Source organism: Heptranchias perlo, chromosome 14 (assembly GCF_035084215.1).
Source record: "Heptranchias perlo isolate sHepPer1 chromosome 14, sHepPer1.hap1, whole genome shotgun sequence".
Taxonomy (NCBI): domain Eukaryota; kingdom Metazoa; phylum Chordata; class Chondrichthyes; order Hexanchiformes; family Hexanchidae; genus Heptranchias; species Heptranchias perlo.
The window spans coordinates 27159342-27174413 of NC_090338.1; the positions used below are offsets into that span (position 1 = coordinate 27159342).

General features: G+C 43.7%; 1 protein-coding gene across 8 annotated transcripts in view; it reads left to right on the top strand.

The window, feature by feature from the left end:
- Positions 1-15072, top strand: part of LOC137332374 (organic cation/carnitine transporter 2-like) — a 139740-nt gene that overhangs the window by 46402 nt on the left and 78266 nt on the right. For all 8 annotated transcript variants that reach the window (XM_067996151.1, XM_067996152.1, XM_067996149.1 and 5 more), the window contains 3 exons: positions 2024-2150; positions 9838-9938; positions 14697-14911. In XM_067996151.1, coding sequence (XP_067852252.1) covers positions 2024-2150; positions 9838-9938; positions 14697-14911 — 443 coding nt within the window. The remainder of the gene's footprint in view (positions 1-2023; positions 2151-9837; positions 9939-14696; positions 14912-15072) is intronic.

Consider the following 15072-nt stretch of genomic DNA (forward strand, 5'->3'; position numbering starts at 1 on the left):
TAGGTAAGTGTATCAAGGGATATGGAGCTAAGGTGGATAAATGGTAGTGAGGTACAGATCAGCCATGGTCTAATTGAATGGCGCAGTAGGCCAAAGGGGCTGAATGGGCAACTCTTAGCTCTATGTTAGCCTTTCTGGATTAGGGAGGAGAAAAACAACCAAGGTTCCCATTCCTCATTCCTATTCAGTGACTCTTACATGTCAGGTGAGGACAGGCTTAGGCTTGGCCATGACGCCTTCTACAGAGAATAGTTTACTGGCACAAGTTTCATTGCACACATGAATTGTGGCTACTTGGGTGAGATACAAGAAGATGGCCAGCGCTTATGGAACCATACCCAAGAATGAATCACTACTTCGAGAGGAAACGAGAAAATAAAGCGCAATCTATCAATTCTTTTAATAAAGAAAAAGTAAAGGGAGATAGCAGATATTTAGCACAATACTAAAGTTTTTTTTAAAAAATCAGTGCAGTGACCCACAACTAGTGTTTTCCTAGTCATGGAACCTGTGTCCATGAGAGGTGCAATACCTGCTGCAGATTGACCAGTTCTGAGGGATCATGGTGGTAAATGTGTTTGGTGTGTGCTGCCAATTGCTGTCAAGAATTAAGCCTTTGTGGAATCAAAGGCACTAATGTGATTCTTTGCACTGTACCACTGGATGCTGCTAATCACAGAGCCAGTGCATTTATCTGACAGAATCTCAGTGTTTAATTTCTAAAGGCTTTGCTCAAGGGCCTCCCTTCCTTCACCCTTCACAAACTTCAGTTAATCCAGAACTTTGCAGCCCGAGTCGTCTCTCTTTGCCAAGCTGTCTGTCATCTTATCAACTTTAAGGTCCTTCAAGTTCCTCCACATCCTTGATCCTTTTCGGTTATATGCCCAAGTCACAAGCCCCACCTCCCCACATTTCTTTGAATCTAAATTAATGCTTTTATCCCAAATTTTCAGCCACAACAACCTAGCCTTTGGAATTCTCCCCAAAACACTTTGCCTTGCGACAGATTTTCCTTCCTTCGAATGCCTATTTAAAAATCTCTCTCTTCAAATGTGCCTTTGGTCTCTTCCCCCCTGCGACCCCCCCATCCCATTTAATTCTCTGTCTTCTGCTTAGCATTCTCCGATGCCCCCTGGAAAGCACTTATATGTTAGCAGTGGACTATAAATGCATGTTGCTCTTATTTTTGATCTTCACACAACAAAGACTTGTAAAGTTCAGCTACATGATAAAACTGCATTCACTCTTAAAATGGTTTGAAAAAGGTCAACTAGATTTTCTAACTATGGTGGTTAAACAAATATTCCAGGATCTGGCTTATTATCTCCTTGTCCTAGAGTTTCACAAAACAAATACTTAGCCTAATGACTTTATTATTTTGCCTTTGAAAAAGAATAGACCTGTGGCTCTTTTCTCAATCAGAGGCACTAATTTGCTTCACTTTTTTTGGTAGCACTTAGCTGAATGCTCAATTGAGGTGTTCATTTTCTCCATGAATTTATTTGAAAATCAGTGAGATGGATTTTCATCATTACCACTTGGGCATTAGGCATTGCCCGGGCAGAGCGCAGTGTGGAAAATCTGTCAGGGAAGATCGCATGCTGGTAACAACCCGCCTGATTTTCTTCCCATTCAAATTAATGGAATGAAAATCCAGTATGTTCTGTAAGAGGCATGCAATCCTTACCACCAGACTTTCCTTTCCACGCGATGCTTAATATCCAGGTGATAAAGACAAAAAACTACCCCAGTTTGTTCTTTCTCTTTAGATCTCCCCTGCACTATATGCCATATCAGGGCAAGATACTGTCCAAGATTTGCAAAACTTTGCCAATGGCACTCGTGATCCAGGCATTTCTGTAAGCCTGTCTCTGCCATTGCCATTTTCGGAATCCATTCCTAGATTTGAAAACAATTACATGTTAATATCTGCCATTAAAGAGTATCTTAATATTTAATAGTAACTGCTCAAGTCCTTTGTGACTTTAGTGTTCTTTTTTTAAAAACAATCTTTTAATCCCAGGTTTGTTCCTGAATCTCCACGCTGGCTGCTGTTAAAGGGAAGGATACAGGAGGCTGAAGCAATACTCCGACTCATTGCAAAGAAAAATGGTGTCACTCCACCAGCGGTGCTCTTCACTGATGTTGAGGTATGGCACACAATACTGCTATTGATTTCTATGTGGTTGTTTAGCCCATTAATACATGTTTTCATATCCCTCCACAGCCTTGCCACTCCCTATCTCTGTAACTACCTCCAGCTGTACAACCCTCCGAGATCTCTGCGCTTCTCCAATTCTGGCCGCTTGCGCATCCCCAATTTTAATCACTCCACCATTGGCGGCCATGCCATCATTCCTTAGAGTCTAAGCTCTGGAATTCCCTCCCTAAATTGTTCTGCTTCGCTATCTCTCTCTCCTCCTTTAAGATGCTCCTTAAAATCTACCTCTTTGACCAAGCTTTTGGTCACCTGTCCTAATATCTCCTTATGTGGTTCGGTGTCAAATTTTGTTTGATAACGCTCCTGTGAAGCGCCTTGGAACGTTTTACTACTTTGAAGGTGCTATCTAAATGCAAGTTGTTGTTGATGTTGTTCTTGCTTTCTCGTTGCCAATTTCTCTCATCCCCTCTCTCTGCTGTGGTATGGTTCCACAGGTGTCAGTCACCTCCTTTGTCCAAGTGACTATTCTTTTTCATGTATGAACCACGTGCTAACAGGTTATTTGACCATCAAGGATCCCACAGCCAAGTCCCATTCCATCTTCACCCTAAAGCAAATCCAGGTGCATTTTCCAGCAGGATTCACCGCATAGCAATTAGGCATGAGAATCCTGGCTGATTTGTTTCTGCTTCCCAGGGATTCTTGGGACAACTGTAGTGCCACCAACTGCACAAACAAGAGATCAGACATGGTTTATATGGCTCAGTACCACACTACATGCATCATCGACTCATCGAGACATTTCTGAATCTTTTTCTCATGGGGGCTAATTGTCTTCTCCCTACTGCCACTAATTCAGCACAGCCCTGGGATTGAACTGTGTGGCTTAACTACTCACTGGATAAAATCGTTGGGCCTTTTCTTAATTTAAAAGGATTTAGGGAATGAGGTCACGTTTGCACTATTCCATCAGTTCATTAAGACATGCATTGCATTGGAGTACCCCCAGATAATGATTAGGTTCTTCTTTTACACTGGTCCGTAAATTGCTGTGCGTGGCAAACGAACAGCGCTTGCCACTCCATAGATTTGTACTAACCCACTAACATACCGCGGGAACTTTCTCTAATAGGAAGTGGAGAAGAGCCCAGTGTTAACTCCAGTGAAGCTAGGCCCCATGGGTGAATAGTAAGGATCGAGCTTTCCCCTCGACCAATCAGATTGCAGTATTTTTGACAAGCTGCGAACATTTTCTGCAAGCTGAAACATAAAATCCAGGAAGTGAAAAGTACAACACTAAAATCATTTGTAAAAACAGTTATAGACAGTGGGGCAAAAGAGAGGTTAAGAAATATCGAATTAAATAAAAGAGACAGAAGGAAAAAAGTTTTAAAATGTTTTTTTTAATGTTTTAAAAAAATTTTTTTTTTTAAATGACCAAAAACTATTAAAGTAAGGAGTAATGAGGCTCCATATTTTTTTTAAAGTTAAAATTTTTTGTTGTTTAGGACTTGCTGCGCTGTTAAAACTTCGTTTAGACCTGGTATATTTAAGCGTACCTGTTTTGTGGCAATATTAGTTAGTTTCCAGCTGGGCGGAAGAGCAAGTTGGCGCTGCTCCGTTGATTGCAGCCGGCAATATCCCTTTAACGCGAAGCTGACATATCGCCAGTGAACCAGGCAGAGAAGGTTCCAGATTTCTGCTTTTGACTGCACAAGTGCGAACCCTCATTTGGCCACTAACAACTATTAAGCTCACTGTTCTCTTTAAAGCAATTTCCGGCCCACTATGTTTTCTTCCCTCTTCAACTTTTGCAATTTTCTTGTGGTTTTTCCATTATATTAGTGAAATACACACCAGGAAAAGTATGGAAACAAGGTGTATTTTTCATGATAATTAAGAAATAGAAGAGTTCCATTCTTTGATTCTGGTGTATTTCATTAACCCATAACTGCCACTTCTGCAAGAGGTGACTACAACAAAAACCATTAGATTGGGGAAGTCTGGTTGGATCCTTAGGACATGTGCAGCATCCCTAACTGTTCAGAAGTTGCATCTAATATTCTACAGACTCCCCATGCAGAGATTAAGCATAGGAACAGGAGTAGGCCATTCAGCCCCTCGTGCCTGCTCTGCCATTTGATAAGATCATGGCTGATCTGTGATCTAACTCCATATACCTGCCTTTGGTCCATATCCCTTAATACCTTTGGTTGCCAAAAAGCTATCTATCTCACATTTAAATTTAGCAATTGAGCTAGTATCAATTGCCGTTTGTGGAAGAGAGTTCCAAATTTCTACCACCCTTTGTGTGTAGAAATGTTTTCTAATCTCACTCCTGAAAGGTCTGGCTCTAATATTTAGACTGTGCCCCCTATTCCTAGAATCCCCAACCGGCGGAAATAGTTTCTCTCTATCCACCCTATCCATTCCCCTTAATATCTTATAAACTTAGATCAGATCACCCCTTAACCTTTGAAACTCTAGAGAATACAACCCCAATTTGTGTAATCTCTCCTCGTAACTTAACCCTTGAAGTCCGGGTATTATTGTAGTAAACCTACACTGCACTCCCTCCAAGGCCAATATGTCCTTCCGAAGGTGCTCCAGGTGCGGTCTAACCAGGGTTTTGTATAGCTGCAGCATAACTTCTGCCCCCTTGTACTCCAGTCCTCTAGATATAAAGGCCAGCATTCCATTAGCCTTGTTGATTATTTTCTGCACCTGAACCCCTATGTCCCTTTGGACATCCACTATGTACCTTAACCCCTAAGTCCCTTTGGACATCCACTGTTTTTAACTTTTTACCATTTAGAAAGTACCCTGTTCTATCCTTTTTTGATCCCAAGTGGATGACCTCACATTTGTCTACATTGAATTCCATTCACCTAATCTATCAATATCGCTTTGTAATTTTATGTTTTCATCTACACTGCTTACAATGCCACCAATCTATGTGTCATCGGCAAACTTAGATATGAGACTTTCTATGCCTTCATCTAAGTCGTTAATAAATATTGTGAATAATTGAGGCCCCAAGACAGATCCCTGCGGGACTCCACTAGTCACATCCTGCCAATGTGAGTACCTACCCGTTATCCCTACTCTCTGTCGCCTTTCGCTCAGCCAACTTCCTAACCAAGTCCGTACTTTTCCCTCGATTCCATGGGCTTCTATCTTAGCTAACAGTCTCTTATGTGGGACCTTATCAAATGCCTTCTGGAAGTCCATATAAATAACATCCATTGACATTCCCCTGTCCACTACTTTAGTCACCTCTTCAAAAAATTCAATCAGATTTGTCAGGCACGACCTACCTTTCACAAATCCATGCTGGCTCTCTCTGATTAACTGAAAATTCTCGAGGTGTTCAGTCACCCTATCCTTAATTATAGACTCCAGCATTTTCCCCACAACAGATGTTAGGCTAACTGGTCTATAATTCCCTGGTTCCCCTCTCTCTCCTTTCTTAAAAAGTGGAGTGACATGTGCAATTTTCCAATCTAGAGGGACAGTTCCTGAATCTAGAGAACTTTGAAAGATTATAGTTAGGGCATCTGCAATGTGCTCACCTACTTCCTTTAAAACTCTGGGATGGAAACCATCTGGTCCTGGGGATTTGTCACTCTTTAGTGCTCTTATTTTCTTCATTACTGTTGCTTTACTTGTGTTAATTTTATTGAGTCCCTGTCCCCGATTCAATATTAGTTTTCTTGGGATTTCCTGCATGCTATCCTCTTTTTCTTCTGTAAATACTGACGCAAAGTAATTATTCAACATGTCCGCCATTTCCCCATTGTCAATGACAATATCCCCACTTTCAGTGCAGAACAGTTTTCACCAATAAAAAGGCTTTCTATAGGCGCATTAGTAGTAAGAGAATAGTCAAGATAAGGGTATACAAGAAGAAGGCAAGCTCCTGGTGAGTACAAGGGACTGGCAACAATACTAAATAAACATTTTGCCTCAGTTTTCACAAAGCGGAGCTGAATATTGGCATTACCGAACTACCAGAGGTGGGTGTAGCACCATTAGGTCATTATTCCAAGGGAAATAGCACTGAAGGAGTTACTTAAACTTAATTCAGACAAATCACTGAGATATGATAGTTTGTGTCTGAGGGAAGCTAAGGAAGAAACAGTGGATGCTATCACTGTAGCCCTGATTTTAACTTGTGGTGCGAATCAGGAGGGCAGAAGACGGAGCGAGCAGGAAGCCTCCATGCGTCGCCAACGCAAGGCTTGGTTGATTTTGACTCCCAGGCGTCAATTTAATATGATTGACGGACTGCCAACCCAATCGCGTTGGGATACACTTTATGCATGCAATTTCTGCCGGGCCTTTGGAAGCCTACTTAAAGTAGGAATGCACCGTTTAAAGTGAGTTTGTATTCCTTGAAGACAGACTGCGATCCTAATTGCGTCATTGGACCCCGATTTACATGTATTTATGTTGCCAGTGGGATCATTCACTACTTTAAGCAGTCTGGGTGCCTATTTTTTTTACTGAACTTGACTCCCACTGCCATATATCTACTTGTGCGGTATTGGACTCCAGAGGCCCGATATTAGGAGGGAGGCGGGTTGGCAGCGGGGTGGGGGTGGGGTCGCGCTCAGTAAAATCGGTGGGTTTGGCACGCGATCGTAAGTAAATTGAAGCCACTTACCTTGGCTTCCAGGTTTCACGCTGGAAAGCTGCACAGTGGGCGGACTGCACACCCGCATCTAGGCTGTCAGCTGGAGGAGCCCTATTTAAAGGGGCAGTCCTCCACTGACTGATGCTGCAGAAAATAGGCAAAGTTACAACATGGGGCAGCCTAGGGGGAAGGCTGCTCCCAGGTTTAATGATGCTTCACTCCAGGTCTTACTAGATGGGGTGAGGAGGAGGAGGAGGGAGATCTTCCACCCGGCAGACGGGAGGAAGTGGCCTGCCTCTGTCACCACGAAGGCCTGGCTCGAGGTGGCAGAGGAGGTCACCAGCACCAACAACATATCACGCACTTGCATTCAGTGCAGGAGGTGCTTCAATCGAAGTGAGTACTCTTACTCATTCCCCTACACTCCGTCTGTCAAATCATCGCCCCCACCCCACATCTCCTTCTGCACTGCCAACACTACTCTATAACATCACTCCTCACACCCACTGAACCCTCATCCTTATCTTACCTGCACTTCCTCACCTCCCCAGTACTCATCCCACCACTACCACTCAACCCAATCCTCATACAATCTCATGGCTCTGTCTCATACTCACCCTCTCATGCATCTCTTTCTCGGTCAGCCTCACCCCACTACCTGTGCTGCAGCCACAGGGCATGCATCACGTATGTGTAGTAGGAAGCGTAAGGCAAACGTGTCGTGAGCATGAAGGGGAAGCACAAGAGTGTTTGAGCATTTGTGATGGATTTTACTTATATGTAATGTGAGTTGATCAGAAATCAAATATTATATTGTCACCACTACGGCAACGTCTTGGACATTCTTGACTGGCTTGTGCAATAAGACCCTTTCATGAGGTTCTCCATGAACACCCTTGATGCCACCCATTGAGTCACCCTACAGTGGGTATATGTGTAGTTGCACGACTACTTTGTGCAGGTGCCTGTTGCGCAGCACTGTATTGTGTAGCTCCACGTGGCGGAGGTGGACGGTGTGCCTGGCGAGGCTGGTGATGTTGCTCGTCCTCCAATGGAGTGATGAATGTAGCTATGGACCACCCCCCCATCCTGACGGTGTGAGTGTGAGGGGGTCCGCAAAGTAGGTAAATGTGTTTGCACAGCAGAGTTGTCTGAGGTGACAGAGCACCCTGCTGCAATGAATGAGGTATTCCCCCCCCAATTGTCAAGGAATCCTCTGCATCTCCCAATGGCTGCCAACTGAAACACGTCTGCAACAACAGAGAGTGTTTCCCACAGCATGGGAAAAACGCTGAGGAGAGTCCAAAATCACATCCCTGCTAAAATCTCTTCCCAATGAGGTCTGTCAACGACCTCAAGTACCTCCCTAACTATCTAAACTGTCATCCTGCCGGCTTTAATTGCCGGTGGGAGTCTCGTATGCGGGTGCTGCACGTGCACCGATTCACGTCATTGGGAACCCGGAAGTGGGCTGGTTGATGCCGGGCTCCGGACCCGCTCCGGGATTCCCCAATTTTAGGAAACCCCCGCCACAAACGCACCCGCTTGGCCATCCTAAAATTGACCCCCAGGAGTGTAACAATGAAACTCCTTTGTGATCCAGACTGGATCTCCATATTTTATGCAAGTGTACTCCTTTAATCTCTCCAAAGGTGGACTGAATTAACATTGGGTTAATTAAAAATTTCATTTGAAACATAAGGGGGCTAATTTTAACTTTTGACGTTAGTGTAAAATTAGCGTTATCAGATCAACCGTCAGTTTTACGCCTCTCCCGACTTCCATTGAAGTCAATGGAAAAGAAAGGCGGGCGTGGTGTATAATAGGCGGTTAACTTGATATCGCCCATTTTACAGTATTGCCAGAAATTAAAATTATCCCCCAAGCTGTTTTATTCCACAATAGATTAAACATTAAGAACAACAAGTAGGATGACAGTTGCTTGGTATAATTAGTACTATTTCCGTTCTCATACTGTCATAAAAACAAAGAATATCTGAGCAATAGTCCATTTGGGTGAGTCATCTTGCTTCACTTAAAACCAGGAGATCATCCTTATTTGTATGTCTCAGTACTGCACCCAGTGATGCATTTATGCGCTTAGCTATCAAGGTAGCTACATAAAAGTTTTTTTTAAAAAGACAAGCAAATTTAACCTAGTTCTTATTTCAATCTCTTTAGTTCATTTAGGTCATGATGAAAAAGGGAAAATTGTTGTGGAGTTTTTCAGCCAGTTTGATGACTAGAACAGTCCGCAACAAATCAGAATGCTGCAAAGTTGGTTGCCAGTGCAACTCAGCAGTTTCAATATCTTTCTTGGCACATACGTTTACAATGTGTTGCCTCCCCCATTTTTATAAAAACTATGATTTTAAAAATAAGTGTCACATGCTATTGTCATTGTGTCGCTGATCACGCCATTGCACTCTTGTCTCTATACTATGGGTAAGCATTTTAGAAAAGATATTACCATGACAACAGGGCACTTTAAACAATAGTGCCCATAACATTCCTTTTTTTTTCATGCCAGTAAAGATGAATTTATTGTGCTCAAACTACACAAAATATTAATACGTCCTTGCCCACTACTCTCCACATACTCAGCTCTGACAGAGACTGAAGGAAGCACTATACTATATCACCTCATTACAATTTCAATTTTTTAAAAATATATTATGCAATAACTCTAATCCACAAAACCATTTTTCCTATCCAAGCACAAACTAAGAGTGATATGGTCCTCTTTGAGGACTGAGCCAGCATCATGAACTGTGACATGCACAGCATCAATAAAATGGGGGTTTTATTATGTTTATGCTGAGACCCACTTTTCTTATCTACAGGTGGTGCAGGGTCAACACAACAGGTGACAAGGGGAGGGGAAAGAAAGAAGCTGTAAATGTGATAGTTTATACTGCACAATTTTCAAATGAATTTTCTGGATGATCCATGTCCAATGTGAACTAATAGAAATGGATAATATTACTGATATTTTCCAATAATCAGCAATAGTACTGAATTCTTTCTATTTTCCTTCCAGCTTGAAGATATGAAGGCTCAAAGTATACAATCTTATGCAATTATTCATTTAGTTAAAACCCGTAATATCCGAGCCATCACCATCATAAACCTTCTCGTGTGGTGAGTATTAGAGCTAGGATGAAGCTCAACTCAAACTCGACCATGTTGCTTGGTATGAATAGTTCATATTAACAGCTGATTTGTCAGAACAGTATTGTCTGTATTCCACATGGTGTTTTTTTGACTAATGGCAATTAAGATAACAAATGAGAATGCTTTGCAACAACCAGAAATTAGGACCTTGAGCCCATAAGGTTTAACCTGATAAGACCAACGTATTATTAATTACATTGTTATCTCATTCAGCTATGGCATCCACATGCATGTAGACCTGCTCTGTTATGCTCAATTGTGACACACAATATTTACTTTTATTTTAATATTTCAAATATATATAAAACCAGTCCAGAATAAATTACTTTTGACATCAAATGATGAATCACAGTGCACTACCAAATGCTGGAAAAAAGTGTGAGAAATCAAAATTTTCAGGTGTAGGATGCTCCCAGATTCCATCTAGGAAATTAATTTTGCACCATCAGAGCTCATTTTCCCCCCCAAAAGTTTCTAAATCCACTACTGCAAAATTGGGATTTTGTGTTCCCCCCCCCCCACCCCTGTAATTTAACTGATGGAATATTGGGTATAGCTACAGCTTTAGCCATGACGAATTGGTGCCCGCTGCACTCCCATTTTAATTACTTATTTCTGTATGTCATACGTGAGGCCTTTGAGATTCAGTTTTCACAGAAAAATACGGAATGTGATCTCAAAACACGAACAAAAGTCCTGCAATCCAATTTAATAAAAAGGGATTTAACTTATTCAGCCCCCTTGAAGCAGCAGTCTTGGTGCTAAGCCTTTATTGAGGATTGTTTTTCACTTGTAGCAGTGTTTAAGTGGCTAAACAGCTTTTCCAAATTTTATAAGTTTGCATGCATGTTGTAGGCTGTCTTTGTTTTCAATTCATTTTTTAATCCCATCCTCATTGATCCCTTTGCACCTCATGATATTATGTGACTGAGAGGGAAAGTAGACTAATGACTTGCTTCAGTGTGTTCCTTGATCCAGCCATTTGTGTTTACTGTAGCCAGTTTACCTTTGACGATGGAGTCTCACTGTCTCTGAAAGTTAAATGGCGACATCAGCAAGGGAATTGGCTTGTGGGAGTTTGAGTCTGACAGTGTATAGAAGTATGTTTTCAGTAGAAGTAGTAATTAATCAAGGGATTTCAGCATCTTTCTATTTCAGCTCTTCAGGTTAATTCATCTCTTTTGCACTGTTGGGCTCAGTAACTCCTTTAAGCCAGTAACGCTAATGAGGTCACCAGCATTCACCCTTTAAAGAGCAAACTAGGCAAGTGGGGCCGATCTGGGGGTACAGGTCTGGGTCATGGTCTGGCCACCCCAAAGAAGAAACAACATTTTTCAGAACATTTTGTCCCCTTGGTCCCCCAAGACCCAGCTATCAGCAACATAGTCTGCAGGATTCTAAGCAGATGGGCATCCTAGCTGTGCCCCTTGTGACATTGCCATGCAAAGGAAGAAATCTCCCCTGACCTTACAAAGTCTGCAGGGGTCAATGGCAGAGGTTCTCAATGGGTTTTTGGCCTGGGTCCCCTTTTCAATAAACATCACATACTATTTTTTTGTTTCTTCATTTTGGAACTATTTGAGAGTTTGTATTATAGACAAGAAATATGCAAAGTACCATTTAGGAGAGATAATGTAATACAAAACAGTGCCACAGAATAGGGATACTTTAGGAAATTACAATTGAAGAGTGAAGAACATAATGCAGTATATCAAGCCATGTACAACTGAAAGTAAAACACCAAAATTCAATTGTAGAGGAGTGTGAACCTATGGAAATACTTCAGTAAACTCCAGTAAAAGTAAAGGAATTATATATCTGTAGCACTGAGGGTAGAAGAGAGGGAACTCACCGACCTGCCACAATTCCATCCCTTGAGCCAATGGAAGGAAAAAATTGGAACGGAGACATATATACAGGTATTGAGTACGGCATTCAATTTTCCAAACAAGTTCCAATAGAGATGCTGGTGTTTCTCAATTGAGAGGGGGCAAATTTAGAAGGCTAGTTGCCTCCAGGGAATGTTCCTGTACACCTAATATTTGGCATTAATACAAAGTACAGAGAACAGATCTGCTGCCTGCCCCCTTGGTGGGAAATGATAGATGGAACAGGGACCACAAATGAGAGTGGCCAGAAGTGCCGAGTGGATGATCCATCTTGGCCTCTTCCCGATATCCCCACCATCAAAGAAGCCAGTCTTCAGCAAATTCGATTCACTCCACGTGATATCAAGAAACGGCTGAGTGCACTGGACTAGCAAAGGCTATGTGCCCCGACAACATCCCGGCTGTAGTGCTGAAGACTTGTGCTCCAGAACTAGCCGCGTCTCTAGCCAAACTGTTCCAGTATAGCTACAACACTGGCATCCACCGCACAGTCCTCGTGGAGATGAAATCCCGTCTTCGCACTGAGGACACCATCCAACGTGTTGTGTGGCACTACCACCGTGCTAAATGGGATAGATTCAGAACAGATCTAGCAGCTCAAAACTGGGCATCCATGAGGCGCTGTGGGCCATCAGCAGCAGCAGAATTGTATTCCAGCACAATCTGTAACCTCATGGCCCGGCATATTCCTCACTCTACCATTACCAACAAGCCAGGGGATCAACCCTGGTTCAATGAGGAGTGTAGAAGAGCATGCCAGGAGCAGCACCAGGCGTACCTAAAAATGAGGTGCCAACCTGGTGAAGCTACAACTCAGGACTACATGCATGATAAACAGCGGAAGCAACATGCTATAGACAGAGCTAAGCGATTCCACAACCAACGGATCAGATCAAAGCTCTGCAGTCCTGCCACATCCAGTCGTGAATGGTGGTGGACAATTAAACAACTAACGGGAGGAGGAGGCTCTGCAAACATCCCCATTCTCAATGATGGCGGAGTCCAGCACGTGAGTGCAAAAGACAAGGCTGAAGCGTTTGCAACCATCTTCAGCCAGAAGTGCCGAGTGGATAATCCATCTCAGCCTCCTCCCGATATCCCCACCATCACGGAAGCCAGTATTCGGCCAATTCGATTCACTCCACGTGATATCAAGAAACGGCTGAGTGCACTGGATACAGCAAAGGCTATGGGCCCCGACAACATCCCAGCTGTAGTGCTGAAGACTTGTGCTCCAGAACTAGCTGCGCCTCTAGCCAAGCTGTTCCAGTACAGCTACAACACTGGCATCCACCTGACAATGTGGAAAATTGCCCAGGTATGTCCTGTCCACAAAAAGCAGGACAAATCCAATCCGGCCAATTACCGCCACATCAGTCTACTCTCAATCATCAGCAAAGTGATGGAAGGTGTCGTCGACAGTGCTATCAAGCGGCACTTACTCACCAATAACCTGCTCACCGATGCTCAGTTTGGGTTCCGCCAGGACCACTCGGCTCCAGACCTCATTACAGCCTTGGTCCAAACATGGACAAAAGAGCTGAATTCCAGAGGTGAGGTGAGAGTGACTGCCCTTGACATCAAGGCAGCATTTGACCGAGTGTGGCACCAAGGAGCCCTAGTAAAATTGAAGTCAATGGGAATCAGGGGGAAAACTCTCCAGTGGCTGGAGTCATACCTGGCACAAAGGAAGATGGTAGTGGTTGTTGGAGGCCAGTCATCTCAGCCCCAGGGCATTGCTGCAGGAGTTCCTCAGGGGAGTGTCCTTGGCCCAACCATCTTCAGCTGCTTCATCAATGACCTTCCCTCCATCATAAGGTCAGAAATGGGGATGTTCGCTGATGACTGCACAGTGTTCAGTTCCATTCGCAACCCCTCGGATAATGAAGCAGTCCGAGCCTGCATGCAGCAAGACCTGGACAACATCCAGGCTTGGGCTCATAAGTGGCAAGTAACATTCGCGCCAGATAAGTGCCAGGCAATGACCATCTCCAACAAGAGAGAGTCTAACCACCTCCCCTTGACATTCAACGGCATTACCATCGCCGAATCCCCCACCATCAACATCCTGGGGGTCACCATTGACCAGAAACTTAACTGGACCAGCCATATAAATACTGTGGCTACGAGAGCAGGTCAGAGGCTGGGTATTCTGCAGCGAGTGACTCACCTCCTGACTCCCCAAAGCCTTTCCACCATCTACAAGGCACAAGTCAGGAGTGTGATGGAATACTCTCCACTTGCCTGGATGAGTGCAGCTCCAACAACACTCAAGAAGCTCGACACCATCCAAGATAAAGCAGCCCGCTTGATTGGCACCCCATCCACCACCCTAAACATTCACTCCCTTCACCACCGGCGCACTGTGGCTGCAGTGTGCACCATCCACAGGATGCACTGCAGCAACTCGCCAAGGCTTCTTCGACAGCACCTCCCAAACCCGCGACCTCTACCACCTAGAAGGACAAGGGCAGCAGGCGCATGGGAACAACACCACCTGCACGTTCCCCTCCAAGTCACACACCATCCCGACTTGGAAATATATCGCCGTTCCATCATTGTCGCTGGGTCAAAATCCTGGAACTCCCTTCCTAACAGCACTGTGGGAGAACCTTCACCGCACGGACTGCAGCGGTTCAAGAAGGCGGCTCACCACCACCTTCTCAAGGGCAATTAGGGATGGGCAATAAATGCTGGCCTTGCCAGCGACACCCACATCATATGAACGAATAAAAAAAAAAGAAAATCCTAGTAAAACCAAAATGGAAAAAGGGGGGTGGAGGGAAGGAAAGTTTAAAAAATCATCTTACAAGAAGATTTTATCATTTTGTTGCAGGATGATTCTAGCAATTGGATACTTTGGCCTGTCTTTGAACACACCCAATCTCCACGGTGATGACTACTTGAACTGTTTCTTCTCTGGTGCCGTTGAAATTCCGGCCTACACAGCAGCTTGGCTTTTTCTCCAGAAGCTTTCCCGCAGGTTCAGCCTTTCAGGAGTACTTTTTCTTGGTGGAGTTGTCCTTTTCTTCATCCAGCTCGTACCTTCAAGTAAATTTTTACAATGCATCTAGAATTATCATAAAATATAAACAGAAAATGCTGGAGAAGCTCAGCAAGTCAGGTAGCACCTGTGGAGAACAAAGAAACAGAGTTAATGTTTCAGGCCGAAGATCTTTCATCAGAACTGGAAGATGTTAAAAGAGTTAAAG